Below are 17623 nucleotides of genomic sequence, written 5' to 3'. Positions count from 1 at the left end.
GATCAATGCAGCAGCCAAGTCGACAGAAGTCGTTGCTGCTATAATTGCGGCTCACCCGGCCACAAGGCCACAGAATGCCAGGGAAGACACGATGTGTCTTGTGCGAGGAGGCTGGCATGCCGGCAAACCACCGAGTCGGCAGCGAGGGCTGCCACCCGAAGAAAAAGAAGAAGGCTGCTAAGAGCAGCAGCAGCCAGAGAGAGGCGAGAGGAGGACCTAAGGGGGGCTCCGGGGATGGCGTGGCCTCCCCCGGGCCTTCCCAAGGCAAAAAAGTAGTAGAGGAGAGAGGAGGAGCCAAGGGGGGCTCCGGGGATGGCCTTGCCTCCCCCGGGCTCGCCCAAGGCCAGACAAAGGAGACGCCTAAACCCCAACGCAAGCGTAGGGAAAGGGGCGCTCCCAATCAAACGAAGAAGGCAGAAGAGGACACGCCTCCAGCTCAGAGCAATGAGCTAATGGAGGTGACCATGGAGGAGGTCTAGATTGCGTCCATTATGACGCAGATAGGCCTCCTCCAGACGAATTTGAATCACTGCGCCAGGGCCCAGGATCTTTTCCTACACACCCTGGCGCAGTGGAAATATGTAATAGGGATCGCGGCCGAGCCCTATCGTGTCCCACCGGATAACCCGTGTTGGGCCACTAATGATGCGGGCTCGGTCGCGATCACGTGGAGAAGAGAGGAGAGCTCTCCTCCCTGTCGCAAGATAGGGAGTGGGAGAGCATTTACAGCCGCTGAGTGGGACCCACTGTGGATCGTGGGATGTTACATCCCCCCCAGTGTGGACTCTGCCCAGTTCGGGGATATTCTCGATGAGATTGCTATTCTCGTGCAGAGAAGACTCCCCGAACCGATCGTAGTCGCCGGGGACTTCAATGCAAAATCTAGCCATTGGGGTTCCCGGCTGACGGATCATAAGGGCAGAGTCTTAGAAGACTGGGCTGCGGTGCTCGGCCTCGTTATAATAAACCAGGGGTCGAGCTGCACGCTGGTTCGACCGCAGGGGGAGTCCGTGATCGATCTAACATGGGCATCACCCTCTGCGGTGAATAGGATCAGCAAGTGGCGAGTGATGGACCAAGAAACCCTCTCGGACCATATGTACATCCGAATGAGGATGGACATCACTCGCCGCGGGATGCTAAACCGCTCCCAAGGGGGGGATCAGGCTCCCAAAAGGTGGGCCCTTAAGAAATTGGACAGGGACAGGCTAATGGCAGCCGTGCTCTCGGTCACCTGGCCAGGCACAGATATGCCAACAGATATAGATGACCAGGTGGCTTGGCTTGGGGACACGATGACGAAGGCGTGTGACTTCGCAATGCCCCGAGCCAAACCGAGGCCGCAAAGGGCGGCGTACTGGTGGACGGAGGAAATAGCCGAACTTAGGCATGCCTCCGTCCGAGCCAGGCGCCGCTACAAAAGAGTAAAGAGACGCGGTCTCGACGAGGGCACGGAGGAGGCACTCGAGCAGTATCGCACATCAAGAAACGCTCTGAGTGCCGCCATTAGAAGAGCTAAGGCAAGGGCCTGGGACGAACAACTACAGGCCTTAAACTCGGACCCATGGGGGCGTCCATATAAAATAGTTATGAAAAAACTAAAATATTGGACGCCCCCCGCGACGGAGGTGATGGATGCCCAAACACTAGAAGACACTCTGTCGACCCTGTTTCCTAGGGTCGACGAGGCTCCCGAACAACACCAAAGGGAGCCCATCGAATGGAGTGAAGAGTTTGAGGTGTCCAGCACCGAAATGACCGGGATTACGAAAAGATTAAGGTCCCGGGGAAACAAAGCCCCGGGGCCGGATGGTATTCCCGGTCGGGTCTGGGTATTGGCCATGGCTCACCTGTCCTGTCCAATACAGCGGCTATTTACGGCGTGCCTGAAAGAAGGCAAATTCCCCCCAGTCTGGGAAAAGGCCAATTTGGTTTTAATTCCCAAAGGGGGCGGTACGAAAGGAAGGCCTTCCGCATATAGGCCGATTTGCTTGCTGGACGAGATCGGAAAACTATTCGAAAGAATAATAGTTGACCGACTCGTCCGGCACCTAAGGGATGTGGGGCCGAACCTTCACGAGGAGCAATTCGGATTCCGCGAGGGAAGGTCCACCACGGACGCAATAAACCGGGTGCGATCCCTCGTGGAGTCCGACACTAGCGAGGGCAGGGTGGTCGTAGCGGTAGCGCTCAATATCACGAACGCTTTCAACACCCTGCCCTGGGATAAGGTGAGGGACGCTCTGTTAGAACATAGCGTCCCTCAATATCTCGTGGAGGTTATAGGCTCTTACTTCCAAGCAAGAGGCCTAGAGTACCGTGACAGAAACGGTACTCTTTGCGGAAGGCGGATGTATTACGGTGTCCCACAGGGGTCGGTACTCGGCCCCATGTTGTGGGACATCGCATATGATAAGATACTCCGTACTGCCCTCCCCACCGGCTGCAGTGTCGTCTGCTATGCAGAGCAGACGACACAATAGTGCTCGCCGGGGGGAGAGACTGGGGGGAGGCGAGAAGGATCGCCGAAATAACGGTGGCCTGCGTTGTGCGCGCAATCAAAGGGCTAGGCCTGAAGGTAGCTCCCAAAAAGACTGAGGCCATCTTCTTCCACGATGGCACTCGAGGGACGCCACCACAGGCCCAGATAATGGTGGACGACATTCCCGTCAGGCTGGGACAAAGTATGAAATACTTGGGTCTCTGGCTGGACGGGACCTGGAGATTTGACGAGCACTTTAGTCGTCTGGTCGGAAAGGTAGATGGGGTGGCGGCTGCACTTAACCGCCTTTTACCCAACCTGGGACGACCGGACGACAGAGTGCGAAGGTTGTATGCGAATACAGTAAATTCGGTGGCCCTCTACGGGGCCCCGGGCGGACAAGGCGGTGGCCACAAGGCGCATCAGAGACGCGCTGCGCAGAGTGTAGAGGAGGGTGGCCATCCGCGTCGTCCGCGGCTATCGAACGGTTTCGCATGCGGCGGCCTCGATCCTGGCGGGACTACCCCCCATGGAGCTCCTGGCTCTTACACACAAGAGAGTGTATGAGCGAATCAGGGAGCTCAGTGGGATGAACTTCATCGTGACGGACAGGGTTCGGGGCACAGTCAGACTCCAGGCCCGGCGACGGATGGTGGAGGACTGGGGGGAGCACCTGTTGGGTGTCCCCCCACGTCCTCAGGGAACAGGGTTGTCGGGGCCGTGAGGCCACTACTGCAAGAATGGGTAGACAGGCCTCACGGCAAAATGTCGTTTCATCTTACGCAGGTGCTCGCCGGACATGGATGTTTCGGCGAGTACTTGTGTAAAATAGGGAAGGAGCGCACAACGCAGTGTCACCACTGCGACGAGGACAGGGACACGGCGCAGCACACGCTGGAGTTTTGCCCAGCGTGGGCAACAGAGCGCCGTGTCCTTGTCCAGGTAATCGGGGAAGACCTCTCGCTCCCGACCATCTTTGCAACGATGGTCGGGAGCGAGGACGCGTGGAAGGCGGTCTCCTCCTTCTGCTACAACGTCATGACGCAGAAGAAGGAGGCCGAAAGAGAGCGGGAGAGACGGGGAAGAAGAAGGAGACTCCCCCTCTCCCCTGAATCCCGGGAGGAGAGGGACGACCCCTCCTGGCTGCCCGGGAGAGGAAACCGCCGTGGTGGGGGCCGGGATATAAAGATATAGGTCTTTCGAGGTTAGGAAATGTGTCAGCGATATTTAATTATATAATCATCTCTCTCATTGCATCTATATTATTAAAACGATTAATTTAATCATATTTTGTGAGCATTAAAATATGTGAATATCATTAAGTTTTAAACTTGACAGAAATTTTTCTCTATTTTAATTAATATAATATAATACAGCGTCGGCGCGTACACTCGCCCGCCCTTCACTGCCAGGACTCAGCGACTTGGAGACTAGGAGGTGCATGCATCGTATCCAGCATCCTTATCAATAACAGCATCAGCGTCATCAACGTCATCGTCAATATTACTCTTATTATTATCCGCGTTATCTTTCAACATCGTACAATTACAATTATGAATACGAAGAGGACGAAGAGTGCGACGACAGGTTTCAACGATACCGTCAGCCTTTGCGAAGCGCACCGGGGACGTTAACGTTTGTGAATCTTCTCGTCAAGAGATTTCTGTGTATTCTCACTTGCTCGCCCTGCAGATTGCGCGGCGCGGCCTAACACGGTGCTGAAACACGGATCAAATTTTCTCAAGAGCGCGCACAATGTAGTATTGCACGCTGGTAAATCGTATTGAAGGTATTCTCCATGTATTTTTCCCTCTCTTAAAAAAAATACAAATTTAACGCTTTAATTGCACTACGATAAGTCTGTATTTGTTTCGCGTTGGCATGTATATGTAAACTTCATTTCTCGCAAAACCTTAATGTTAAAACGGAACAAAGTGTATTTTAATGTGTCTGATGAATAGATAATGATTAAGAGTGTTTTATAAGAAGAATGATTTAGAGAATAACGTAATATAACATAAACGCTGTATATAAGACTGCGAAATTATATATCGTTCATTGCATATAATTAAAACAATTCTCTATTCGAAAGCACAGATAACGTATTTCCTAAGGTTGCAAAATTTTATTTTGGATAATTATTCTTTATTTATAAATTATTTAATCTTTTACAATAAAGAGCAATGATGAAGAGGAATTTTTTAAACAATTAAACGATAATGACCTAAAGAATAGTATATTTATTACACGTAAATAGTAATATATTTATTGCAGGAGTTATTGCACGTAAAAAATTATTACATTACACTCGCTTTATATTAAGGGCCACCGCACAAGTTTTTTTTATAACGCGTTACTTTCAACGTTACGATTTTCTTTGTGCGTTGACTGAAGTTACGTACGAGTTTAAGTTAACGGTCAGTGCTTAATGTAATATAACGCGTTACAAAAAAGCTTGTGCGGTGGCCCTAACACACAACATCTAATTTTGTTGCACCTATGAAATCTACAAAATACTTTTTTGCATAAGAGTGTGAGCACAAAGGCGACGTAACAGCGTAAATCGTAGATGTAAACAGCGCATAAGCTTCGGCGTATGTCGTAAGTTTAACATGCTATATAGTTATTATGGAATTTAATAACATTTTTCGGAAATATTGTAATATTGACTTACGTCTTTTACGTCGCCCTTGTGCTCATACACTTAGACAACGAGAATATGAAGCAAGAAATTAAATAGAACCAAACAACTGTTTCTGCCGAATTAACTAAAATCTACGTCGCTACTTATAAAACGAATCAGAGTCGAAACGCTGTCACAAATACATTCGGTAGTTATAATTACAATAAAAAAAACATTCGATTTTTATTACACATTGTCTTTACTATTATTTTTAATATTTATATGATATATTATAGATATGAATAAGTATCACATGCTCAAATGCACAGCCATGTGTCGGAGAGAGAGATAAAATAAGACCGAAAAAAGATGAATGCCGAGCGTAAAAGAGAACTGAAAATTACACGTTGATGCTATACCAAATATATTTTGCTACAAATCAATCTTCGGGAATCGATCGTACATTTACGGTCGTTCAACTTGGACGAGCCAACTCTCATTTTTCAGAAACAAAATCCCGACTGCTTATATTTCCCGAAAGATTATATTTCTCCTTACATCTCTCTCTCCGCGATCACGCGTTATTATTAGATATACTCGGATCGTGCCGCAAAGCTCTACTTTTTTTCCTTTTTCTTTTTGCACTATGCATACGCTTAGTGGAGATATACGTTTAACTATATTATTTACGCTTATTTCTGCAGGTCCTTCGGTTTCGACAATTTTGGCTTTGTCGAACTGCTATTTTCATTGCAAGAAAAGTTTTATTTGTAGTTTTCGATGAACTGTGAGTATTTCTGTAAGAAATAAATATACTTTTCATGCTTATGAAAGAACTATTGTAGTATTATATTACGTTAATACACATTGACCCGCTGGTATGGAATTCGTTTTGAGTGCACAAGTGCTACTTCAATAGCTAGGCTGCGGTCAAGACTGCACTACGAATGCTTTGAAACATGATTCTATCTTAGTTCTACATTCCATGAGAATAAAGATAGAATGATGTGTCGAAGCATTCGTAGTCCAGTCTTGACCGCAGCCCTAATCGATATAGAAAATCTGTAAGGTCCCTATTTGATAGCCAATTGGTGTGTTCAAAAACCTTGCACTTTTACACTTGAAAAGGATTCAATATCTACAGTTCACTGTACATTACATTATGTACTATATTAATACATTAATAGAGCATAGAATTTAAGGAAACAATTTAAGGATTTTAGCTTCAAGTTTAGTAATAAAATAATTATAAATATAAATTTTTTGTATTAAGTTTTGTAATCAGTTTTGCATAAAAAATTTTTGCTTATTTTGCAAAAAATCTCTTTATAACGACTACGTTTACACATTTCTATTAATCGGATTTCATAACGTTCGTAGAACTATCTGATTCAAAATATTTCTCCTGTTTGTGATCTTAATGTTCAAATGTGAGCCTACTGTGATACCAAAAAGAAGCCTGAGAGCGGCCATGCCACATGATTTTCTTGTGAAGTCTTACGCACATCCACTTTTTAATACTGCTAGAATTGCCCTACTTAGGCTATTCCGAAATTCACTGCCAGTACTAGAAATCTATAGTTTACGTTACGTATATTGTATACACAGCCATAATATGTCTATCTAAAAAAAAAAGTAGCAGCCATAATATATATAAAAATAAAAAATATGGAAATATGTTATATGTACAGATTTTATTGCAAATATAGCACAAATGTTACCAAATAGCAATTTCAACAATATTAAATAGATATAAAATAATTGTAAAATCACAAGATCACCAATGTGATTTCTTTCTCTGCTGCCAAACTGTTTTTTAATAAAATATCTGTTATATTTATAATCAAAATTCGTACACATATTCCATATTTTTGATTTATATATAATTGGATAAACATTTATTAGTAGTATTAAAGAGTGATTAGGCGTCACAAGAAAATCATATGGATGCTTTCAGATTTCTCTGTGATAACCTAAACAGTCGGATTAATCTCTTTTGATATGTACATATATATTAGAAATTGTAAATTACGTATCAAAGTAAGCTTACATTTAAACATTAAGGTAGAAGAAAAATTTTGATTTATATAGTACAACGAATTTTATTAAACCTGATTAACGGAGATATGTAAACATAACTCCTCCCATACAGTAAACATTAAATAACAATAATGTAACATAAGTGTTATAATTTTCTAACAATGTAACTGTTATATACAATAAGACGTGTTATATTGCTACATTGTTGATTGACATTACATTGGAAAATTATAACACACACACACACACACACACACACACACACATTGATGTTATATTATGTTTATTCAATGATTCTATTTTAATTTTGTAGACATAAAATAAAATAAAAATAGTCGGAATAGTTTAATAGAATATTGTATTAAAAATTTTAATTAAAAATTAGTTTTCAAATTGCACAACTTTTAAAGATTAATTTTTATGCATTCAACCATTCCTGTGTCTTATTTTATAATATATAGAAATAATTTTTTCTATTTGTATAAATTAGATACATACGTCTTATCCCTTAAAGGAATCCTTCTTCTCTTTTGAAGTGTATCATCAAGTCTTGAAAGAGAAATTTTTACTTTTTTCATATTTTTAACAGAGATGTAATTGTTATTAACTTTTCCCTTTCCATAAATCCTTCTTTCTGTTAGTATATCACTAGAAATATAATTATTTCCTCCACATCCTGAATTGTCATCATAAACGCAGTTATCTCCTTCATATTCTGAAAAAGATAAAATCATAGCAAATTAAAAATATGTAATTTTAAATTTAATTTTAAATTTTATAATATGCAATGTACATATGTGTGTGTGTGTGTATGTGTGTGTAAATACAAAATATGTACCTGAGACTCTTTCTGTTAGTATATTACTAGAAATAGAATCATTTCCTCCACATCCTGAATTATCATAAACGCAATTATCTCCTTCATATTCTGAAAAAGATAAAATCAACAAATTAAAAATATGTAATTTTAAATTTAATTTTAAATTTTATAATAATATGCAATGGACATATGTGTGTGTGTATGTGTGTAAATAAAAAATATGTACCTGAGACTCTTTCTGTTAGTATATTACTAGAAATAGAATCATTTCCTCCACATCCTGAATTGTCATCATAAACGCAGTTATCTCCTTCATATTCTGAAAAAGATAAAATCATAGAAAATTAAAAATATGTAATTTAAAATTTAATTATAAATTTTATAATATGCAATGTATATATATATGTGTGTGTGTGTAAATAAAAAATATGTACCTGAGACTCTTTCTGTTAATATATTACTAGAAATAGAATCATTTTCTCCACATCCTGAAAAAAGTAAAATTATGAAATATTAAAAACAATTATATAGATTAAATTTCAACACACTTATTACAAAATATTTAATTATATATATATATATATACAAATAAAATTACTGTACCTTCATTTATCATTGTTACTATATTATTGCCATACACGCAGTCATCTTCTGCATATTCTAAGGAAATTATAATTATAGACCATTAGAAATGATTACGTGTGTATATTTCAACACTTGTTATATAATTATATCTTATAATTGTAATTTATATATACATAGGTGTGAATAAAATAAAATGTTATACCTCTGACGCTCTCTGTTACTGTATCATTGGGATAAAAGCAATCTACCGTATATTCTAAAAAAGAAGAAATTTATAAATATCTAAAAATATGTATTTTTTACTATAAAAGATATAAGTATATACATATATACTTATATATATATATATATACTACACACGCACGCGCACACACACACAATGGCTGAGTTCGAAGAGACGCTATTAGTGCTTCTATCTTTGTTACTTATTGAAAGTTGAACAAAGATAGAACGACACTGTTAGCGTCTGATAGCATCTCCCCGAACAACGCCTATATATATATATATATATATATATATATATATATATAAAGTTAGACATACCTTCAGATATTTTTTCTTCACATTCAGTTCGTACAAATATCTGTAAGAATTGTTGCAATGATATTCTTCCAGTAACTAAGTTTATCTGTGCTTGTTCGATTTTTTTGTTTTTATAAGAGTGAAATTTTGTTTGTAATCGTTTTAAGGAGTGGCCAAGCTGAAGGCGTTCATAATTTAGCGTCTGATTAATTATAAGATGATTGACTCCATCTAGACATTTTTGTGATTTTATATTATTGGATAATATATTACTTATATTACTTGTATATTATATATATTGATATATTTGAATTATGAACAACTTATAATAACAACAAACCTAAAAATTTCCACAGATTAGAAGAAGTGGGTCCTAGCTTTTTAATACTCCCGTAAAAACTTTCAACCAAATTGTTTGTACGGTTGGGACATCCATATACGGATACTTTAGATGCAATTGGTAACCATGTATTTTTAATATACTGTATAAAATCAGCAATTGCTGGATATTTATTTGTTAAATTATTAGAAAATATTTGCATAATATTTAATGACTCTTCAAACAAATCACTCGGCGCCAAAGCCATTGTTTTTGCCATAGACAATAATTCACTAGGTGCATCATCCAAACCTAACCGTCGCCATCTTCTAATAAGAGCCTGTAATATCAAAAAATAATTTTATTAAGAAATTATGAAAATGCTGTTGTAAATGCATTTGTAATAAATTTTATTTTATTTATTACAAAATTTATAGTAAAAATTTTCTCCCTCCCTTTTTTCTTTTCTCTCTCTTTATAAAAGAAAACAAAATTATTTCCTAAATAGTAGAGGAATTGTTCCACAAGTGTAATACCATTTTGTTTTTGAGCAGTTTTTAGCTAAAAGTAGAAAATGAGAAATGATGTGCAGATAATACTAAAGACTTCTTATAATATATCAAAATTTTTGTTAAATTATTTTGAAATGTTGAGCATATGACGTTTTTATGAAATGTGCGAATATCGAGGTCTAAGAAATTGCGCATTATAAACAGAAGGAAAAGTTTATTTACACACCATAACATTTGTGCACCTTATAAGCACGGATCAATCAGATTACATAGTTACCCCGATAGGAAAACATTTATAAAATTATGATTTATGTGAATGAAATTTGGAATGCTTCTATTATGTCTCTATATTTAGAACAATACATGTAGAAATTAAATCTTTCATCAACTATATTAATAAATATTTGCACAATTTATTTCTAAATAGTATTTCAACAAAACAGCAGCATTATGGCAAATCATCTTGGCGAAATATTTGCAAAATTAAATTTGGAAAGAAATTACTCAATAATTGATAAATACATTTGTTCTATTACTTTTAAAATGTGAAATAAAATAAATCAATGTATAGTTTAAAAAATGTACAATTATTCTGAAATTATAATTTTGAAATGTTATAATTTAAAATATTACAATCATTATATAATAAATATAACAATAATTGTGAATTATTTATATTCTAAATTGAATATATCAATTTTTGGACAAATATCATTTAGAAATTTTATCCTGACAAAATCGCTGCGTTATGGAGAAGCATCTTAATGGAATTTTATTCTATGGCCGCTACTCCACTATTGGTATACATACTTCCTCTAATTTTTCCAATTTCTTCTCTAATAATAATAATTAATATATTGTCATTTACATATTATTGTACGACACATTTATTGTTTTGTCTTGCATGAGTTTCTATGTGAGTAGATATATAAGTAATATATGTATGTCTGTGAGTCACACATATGATTGATCGGTAATAATATGAAACACATCTCTAACTTTCATTAACAATCACAAAAAAGTTTCATATTTTCAAAATATATTATTTTAACACTAAAGTAAATAAATTTCCAAACACTTCTTCGATTATTAAAATGTACATTGTAATAAAACAGTAACATAAAAAATTACCTAATTCTTCAAAGAAAAATAAATACAAAACAATACAAAGAAAAATAAATATTTATTAGCAGTGACTATTTTTCGATTGTATAATTACATTTGTCAATCTTTTACTACTTAAATATTTTACTTTACTTTATAGGGCTTACAATTCCAGAGAGCCAAATATGTCAAGAAATAGATTTTTGCAAGTATCTAATACAAATTTTGGAAAAATGTCAAAACAGAAATCTAACAAAATCTGTCAAAAAAGAACAATAGCAAATTGACAGCAAAAACGAGAGGTCTTATTCCTAAGACCTCTAAGACGGTCTAAGACCTGCTGTTCTATGACTTTTTAAATGCATTTTAATTAAATACACAACAGACTGTGCGCATTTTTTGCTGCTAATTTGTGTCGTGTCGATAGATTTTGATAGTAAAAAACAAGCTTAACGAAGACACAGATGACATCAATTTTTGTGACTAAATTCTGATCGAATGTGCTGCCAATCTGTCAGGATATTGTTAATGATTTGTTTACTAATAGTAGATATTAATATTCGAAATCCTCTAAAATAAAACGCAATGCTTGTGAAACATCAGCAAATAAAGATTGATAAATGTGATTATAACAGTAATATTTGATAATAGCAATATTTGATAAATTTATATCATAAAAAGCTCTCAAAAATATAACAAGTTATTTAAATCTAATTAATTATTATTATTCAAAATACCTGTGAGTAATGAAACCAGCAACCATGGATAGTAACTGTTGGGAATTGCTCACTCATTGCTGATATCGCCGCTTTCTCATAATCCGCCATGATAAATTTGAGATTTTTATTCAGACCAGGTGCAAGTGAAACAATTTTCTCCCACATTGCTTTATAGAGAGAAGCAGAACGTGCCTCACATAGCACAAAAACTGTTGCTATTCCCTATAAATTGTGTGTCTTAATAAAATGTAACATATACAAAATAAGGCAATAACAATTGCCATATCTTGAATATCTCAGAAAATACATATCATAGCAAAAAATGTTTTAGATAAAAATTGTAAGGCTTCGAGCGTTATTGGTTTAAACATAGATAGTTTTTGAAGACTACGTCAAGGTCAACTTGAATTTTTTAGGATTTTTAAATAGGATCTTATCTTTTATTACACAGAATGATTCTTGTCATTTTGCATAAAAATGTCAGAGATAAACAAGAAAAACATGGATATTTCTGTATTTTGCATCAATCGATTACTCTCGTCTCATTCTACATATAAAAATATTAAAATAAGATCTTCGAAAACTGAGTACTTTACAAGATATTTCAAATTTTATGATAAGTATGAGCATAAAATGTGAAATGCTGACACTTTTATCCGCAGAATGACGACTAGAATCATTCTACATAATAAAAAAATAGGAATTCCCATTAAAAAAATTCAAGTTTATCTTGACTTTCAAAAAGTTGTATATCTCTATGTTTAAACCAATAAAATTATCTTATGTCTCCCTCCAAACCTTACAACTTTTGTCTAAAACATTTTTTGTTATGATGTGTTTTTCTGAGATATTCAACGTGGCAATATAGTAATTGCCTCACCCTGTATATATTATAAACACATATTATAACGCATATATTAAAAACAGTTTATAATTAAAGATGAGATTGCTAACACAATTCATTGCTTGTGTGTTGAGCGTTAAGCGAGAAACGATAATAAAAAGAATAAAATAATTATCTGTGGTCAGCTCTGTCATTGATTGAGGATGTTCAGCGAGAAGGTAAATTGTTAAGTATTGGACTGCATTGGCGATCTCATTCGAACTAAACTTATAACACAGATATTATAGTGTCACAAAATAAATATGCTACATTGCTACCATGTATTCTATTCAAAAAAATAAAACGACTTTGTTTTTAGCACTATTTCGCTGATGTTTTCTTGAAGAGTTAATTTATTTCTTCTGATCGAGTACGGTTTCTCCAATTTAGTAAAGAGCAATAGTTCGTACTGTTAACAACAGTTGAATGCCAAATATCTTGTCATGCATTGCCAATTTAAATAAGATTTGAAAATAAGAATTTAAATAAGAAATAAATTATAATAAAATAAATATTAATTAACAACAAATAAAACATCGAACAGCCTAGTTTTTAATAAGTTGCTTTTATGCAATACAACAAATAAGATAAGGTATAAGTATGTGTGGAAACATTTTTTAAAAATTGATACAGAGCAAGTTTGATAGAAAAAGATATTGAAAAGCCAGAAAAAGTAAAAAAATTTTATATGTTCAGACATCAACTGCGCTAAAAGTATTTGTAAGCATTTTCGTTTAAAAGATTTTGCAGAATCTTAACATGACACTTGGTGTTCAACTGTTATCAACGGTACAAATTGTTGCTTTCTACTAAATCGGATAGAAATTGTGCTCGTTCAGAACAAATAAATTAACTTTTTAAGAAAGCGTTAAAGCGAAAAATTGCAAAAAAAGTTGATTTATTTTTTCGAGTAAACTACATAGTAACAATATAACATACTTACTTTGTGACATCCTGTATATTAGCATATGTATCTGCATCTTATATAAATAAAATAATTTTTTAGTAACAAACACAGGTATGCATTACATACTGTATCTATATAGCGAACGTGTATGGTATACAACTGGGCAATACTAGGTTTCTTTGGCACAATCTGGAAATATAAATGTTTATTTGATATTTGTAAATATAAATAAAAAAATAAAACATTTAAAATATGTAAAAAAACAAATTACCGAAAATGTTCCATCCACAAAAATTTCACATGCTTCAGAGAGTACATTTAATAATACATCATTACTAAAAATAAGCGCTATTTTGTTATCAGACGACGTTGCATAACTTTTATAAATATTATTTGTAGGTATATACGTTTTTAATTGTTCGTGCAAAGAATGTAAATCAGCAGGAATATCTGGACGTGATTTGGCCCTGTAACGACTGAGAATGGATTTTATACCATTGTATGAAATATATGGTGCAACTCTCAAATTATTACGAGAGACTGTATCAAATATATGTCTAGAAGATTCTGTTGTTTCTTTACACAAATGAACCATTTCTTTTTTCATTTTATGAATTTCAACAATGTATTGCTTTTCAGAATGATTATGTCTATGTTTCAAAGTATAAGATTCTCCTTCTTTCTCTAATACTGCAGAACATTTCTCAGTTCTGCGTTTTGAGCACCGATAAATATGATCATATCTATTGTCCCTACAATAGGTATAATTCTTATAAACATACAATTGAGATCCATTTTGTTTTCCTTCTATAATTTCCATCTGGAAACATAATAAATAAAAATATAAGTACTCTGATCACGCTTAGCAAAAATTAGTGCCTAATACATTAATAATTAATTATATTTAAATTCAGCAAAAATTTAAAAGTTAGGGATCAATTACATTAATGAGTAACTAAGTGCTTATTAAAGCATTGATTTCTGCTCAATCTCCAATTATTATTTACTGAAAAAAAAGATTATTTTCTATAATATCTTCTTTCTAACCCAATATTCTTAAAATGAAATATGAAAATTTTCTCATGTCGTAAAAAAATGTTCAAAACAATAATACAAGAGGTATGCCAAAAAGAACTAAAGTAAAATTAAAAAATACATATTTTAAGTCATATAAAACAACACATTTCTCAATTTACTTCATATACAATATGCAACATATTTGCAAAAAATTGTAACAAATAAAATTTACAATAAAATAGAAGACTCTGGTGTTAAGTATTACAAACAAAATAATATAAACATGCATGCTTCTCATGACCCTTAAAACTATTTGCGCACAACTTATCGCACTAGGCTCTTAATTAGCATAGTACGCAAATATTTTTAAGGATCATGAGAAGCATGCATGTTTATATCACCTATTATGCATATTTGTCTTATATATAATAAAGCAAATTTTTTCATCTATTTTACAATTATCTTTATCTAATCTATTGCTGAAGATGGTCCGAAATTAAAACCGAAACGTACAAAATAAACTAAACGTTAACAACAAAGAGATATTTGTGCACAACTTACAGCGCTAGACTTATCAGTCATCAACAGGTAAACAGAGTTTAATACTTAATGAGTGTGAAAATAAGAGAATGAGGTATACTTTAAAATCGTTTTAAGATGAGAAATTCAAAAATAGAACACAAAACACGCGTGTGACGCGTTCAAACACGTCCGATCCCGTCCACGTCCACATAGTCCACAAACGGCACGAATTCATACATACAGGCATCTGCGTCTGCGCAAGCGTCATACAATCACTTTTAACAGTGTTGCCAGATGGCTAAAACTGAATTTCTCCAACTTGTTAATAAATTTTCCCCAAATTTATCATATTTTAGAAAAATTTACCAAAATATACATAATGTGTGTTTATATATAAAAATAATATGCCTATTTTAACAAATGTCACGCTTGCTCTGGGATACACACGCACACGCACGCGCACGCACACGCACACACACACACACACACACACACACACACACACACACACAAAATACACGCCTACATAAGTTAATGAAGTGTAGGATCTACTAGACGCTGCAAATGCTTCAAAGCGGCGTATAGACCAATCACAGTCTTTCTTTCAATGCTTCTAAGCGTTTGTAACTTCAAATAAATCCTAAATAAATATAAAAAAAATAAGGTTTTTTTTTCTGAGACGGCACGCGGGGCGCGATACTCAAAGAATTGTATATAGAGCAGCCAGTACCGGCAGTAAACAAAAAATCGTTGTTATTGGCGCGTAATGTAGTGCGGTAATATATAATGCTTTAATTTATAATTATAATGTTTTAATTGGTACTCATTTTTGCATCAAGAATATATTCAAAATAAAAAAAAAGTAATACGTATATATATGTATATTTGTTTATTAATATTTTTATAATCCCATGTTATTTCAATTGTTCTGATAATAGAAAATGAACTAAAATAGAGTTAAAATAGACTTGATTAAATTTTGAGAGATCCATAGTTATACAATTTTATATAAATAACAAGACTTTATTTTTTAATCAATTTTAAATGAATATGACTTGTAGCAACAGTACAGCGAAAACAATACAGAGATTTGAACAAATGAAATATATTTAATTGACGTAAGCATCCTCATTTGTTTTATCCAGTTAAGATTAGTCTATATATAGACTATACAGACTATAAGCTTGGGATTCAATATGTGTGTGGTAATAAAAAATTATATAAGTATAATTATATAATATATACTATATCATAGATAAACTCTCTTGAAACATTCACTCACCGTTGGATGACGTTATGGAAGCAGCTCGTAATGTTAGAAGTTCTGGTCTCACAAATCTGATTAGTTATACAGATTGGACAATTTTTACTGTAAGGTTGCATTGATTTTTTTCTACTGTAACAAAAATAAATTATATAAATATATATATTATATAAATTTTTTTAAAAAGAACACTCAACATACAAAATCAGGATAATTAAAGCGAGTAATTGTTTAAAGGAGTCAGTATAAATTTTAAATTAATATTATTTTCTCTTAATTTGTTGTGTGTGAGATACAATTTAGGAAAATATAAATAAAAGTTACAATATAAATATTACAATATGTTTATGTTTTATGTTCATAAATTTCATTTGACAGATGTCTAAATTTTTAGTACTCACTAATATTCGTGGAACAAGTAGTTACATCTTCTTTAATCAATGATTCAATATTCTTTTGACCATAATGCTGTATTTTACTGTCTTACGAACAAGTATTTTGGTTTACCAAGTGTGTGTAGTACTTTCCGCTTTACTTGACAAATTCTCCTCACTAGCTGCCATCAAAACTGTCATTCCGGTAGCTACCATTACTGAAAGTATGATATATCTTTACACAACTTATTTATAATATTACTGTAACACATTATTACAAGATTATATTTTTTAAATGATCAAAATTGAGTTTTTATAACCTTTTAGAAAAATATAGGGATTTTCTCCTAACTGACTTATCAGTTTTAAAAGACACAATATATATTGCAGTTAAGTATATGTATCAACATATGTGATTTTGAAGAGCAATAAAAAAATCATACAATTGCTATAAGAAATACATTTTTCAATATTAAATAGACAATGGCTAACAATTTTTATTCACTTAATATGAATTAATATGAGTTTCCTTGCGCTACGGCCACTACTTTACCTTGGAAAACTTTCGAAAGAAATTGTTGGACAATTGAGAACGTAACATAGAGATGACGCATATTATGACTAAGTTATCACAGTTACTTAATAAAAGTAGTGTAAGGTTCTCAATTAGAGAACTCAATCACGTACACGGCAACGGGGCAGGTCAGGAACAAAGGCTTGGTATGCACGTGTAAATGCACATGTCCGGCACACCGGTCTTAAATATGGCCGTCCGTCCTCCTTAACACGCAAATATCTACAATCACGACAGCAGTTACTTCTCGACTACACAAAATTACTCTTCCCGAGCACCACGGAACTGTCTTCCGTCAAAACGCGATCGAACCGCATCCAGAGCCCACACCGGCTCCCACATTTAATAATTAATAT

General features: G+C 34.8%; 1 protein-coding gene across 1 annotated transcript; it reads right to left on the bottom strand.

The window, feature by feature from the left end:
- Window positions 1–3884: 3884 nt before the first annotated feature.
- On the bottom strand, window positions 3885–14111 carry LOC145946474 (uncharacterized). The gene is made up of 12 exons (XM_083056085.1): window positions 13788–14111; window positions 13643–13705; window positions 11745–11948; window positions 9413–9731; window positions 9094–9303; window positions 8753–8806; window positions 8569–8625; window positions 8400–8453; window positions 8192–8284; window positions 7984–8073; window positions 7715–7860; window positions 3885–4010 (listed from the first exon to the last, which is right to left on the bottom strand). Exons 1-12 carry the CDS (start codon window positions 14109–14111, stop codon window positions 3885–3887), a joined length of 1740 nt encoding a protein of 579 aa, XP_082912211.1.
- Window positions 14112–17623: the final 3512 nt, after the last annotated feature.

The sequence above is a fragment of the Prenolepis imparis genome, unplaced genomic scaffold (genome assembly GCF_030444845.1).
Source record: "Prenolepis imparis isolate NDT839.2.m4 unplaced genomic scaffold, iyPreImpa1.0 SCAF_16, whole genome shotgun sequence".
NCBI classification, from domain to species: domain Eukaryota; kingdom Metazoa; phylum Arthropoda; class Insecta; order Hymenoptera; family Formicidae; genus Prenolepis; species Prenolepis imparis.
The sequence above is the reverse complement of the archived record's forward strand: the minus strand, read 5'-3'. Positions and strand labels throughout refer to the sequence as shown.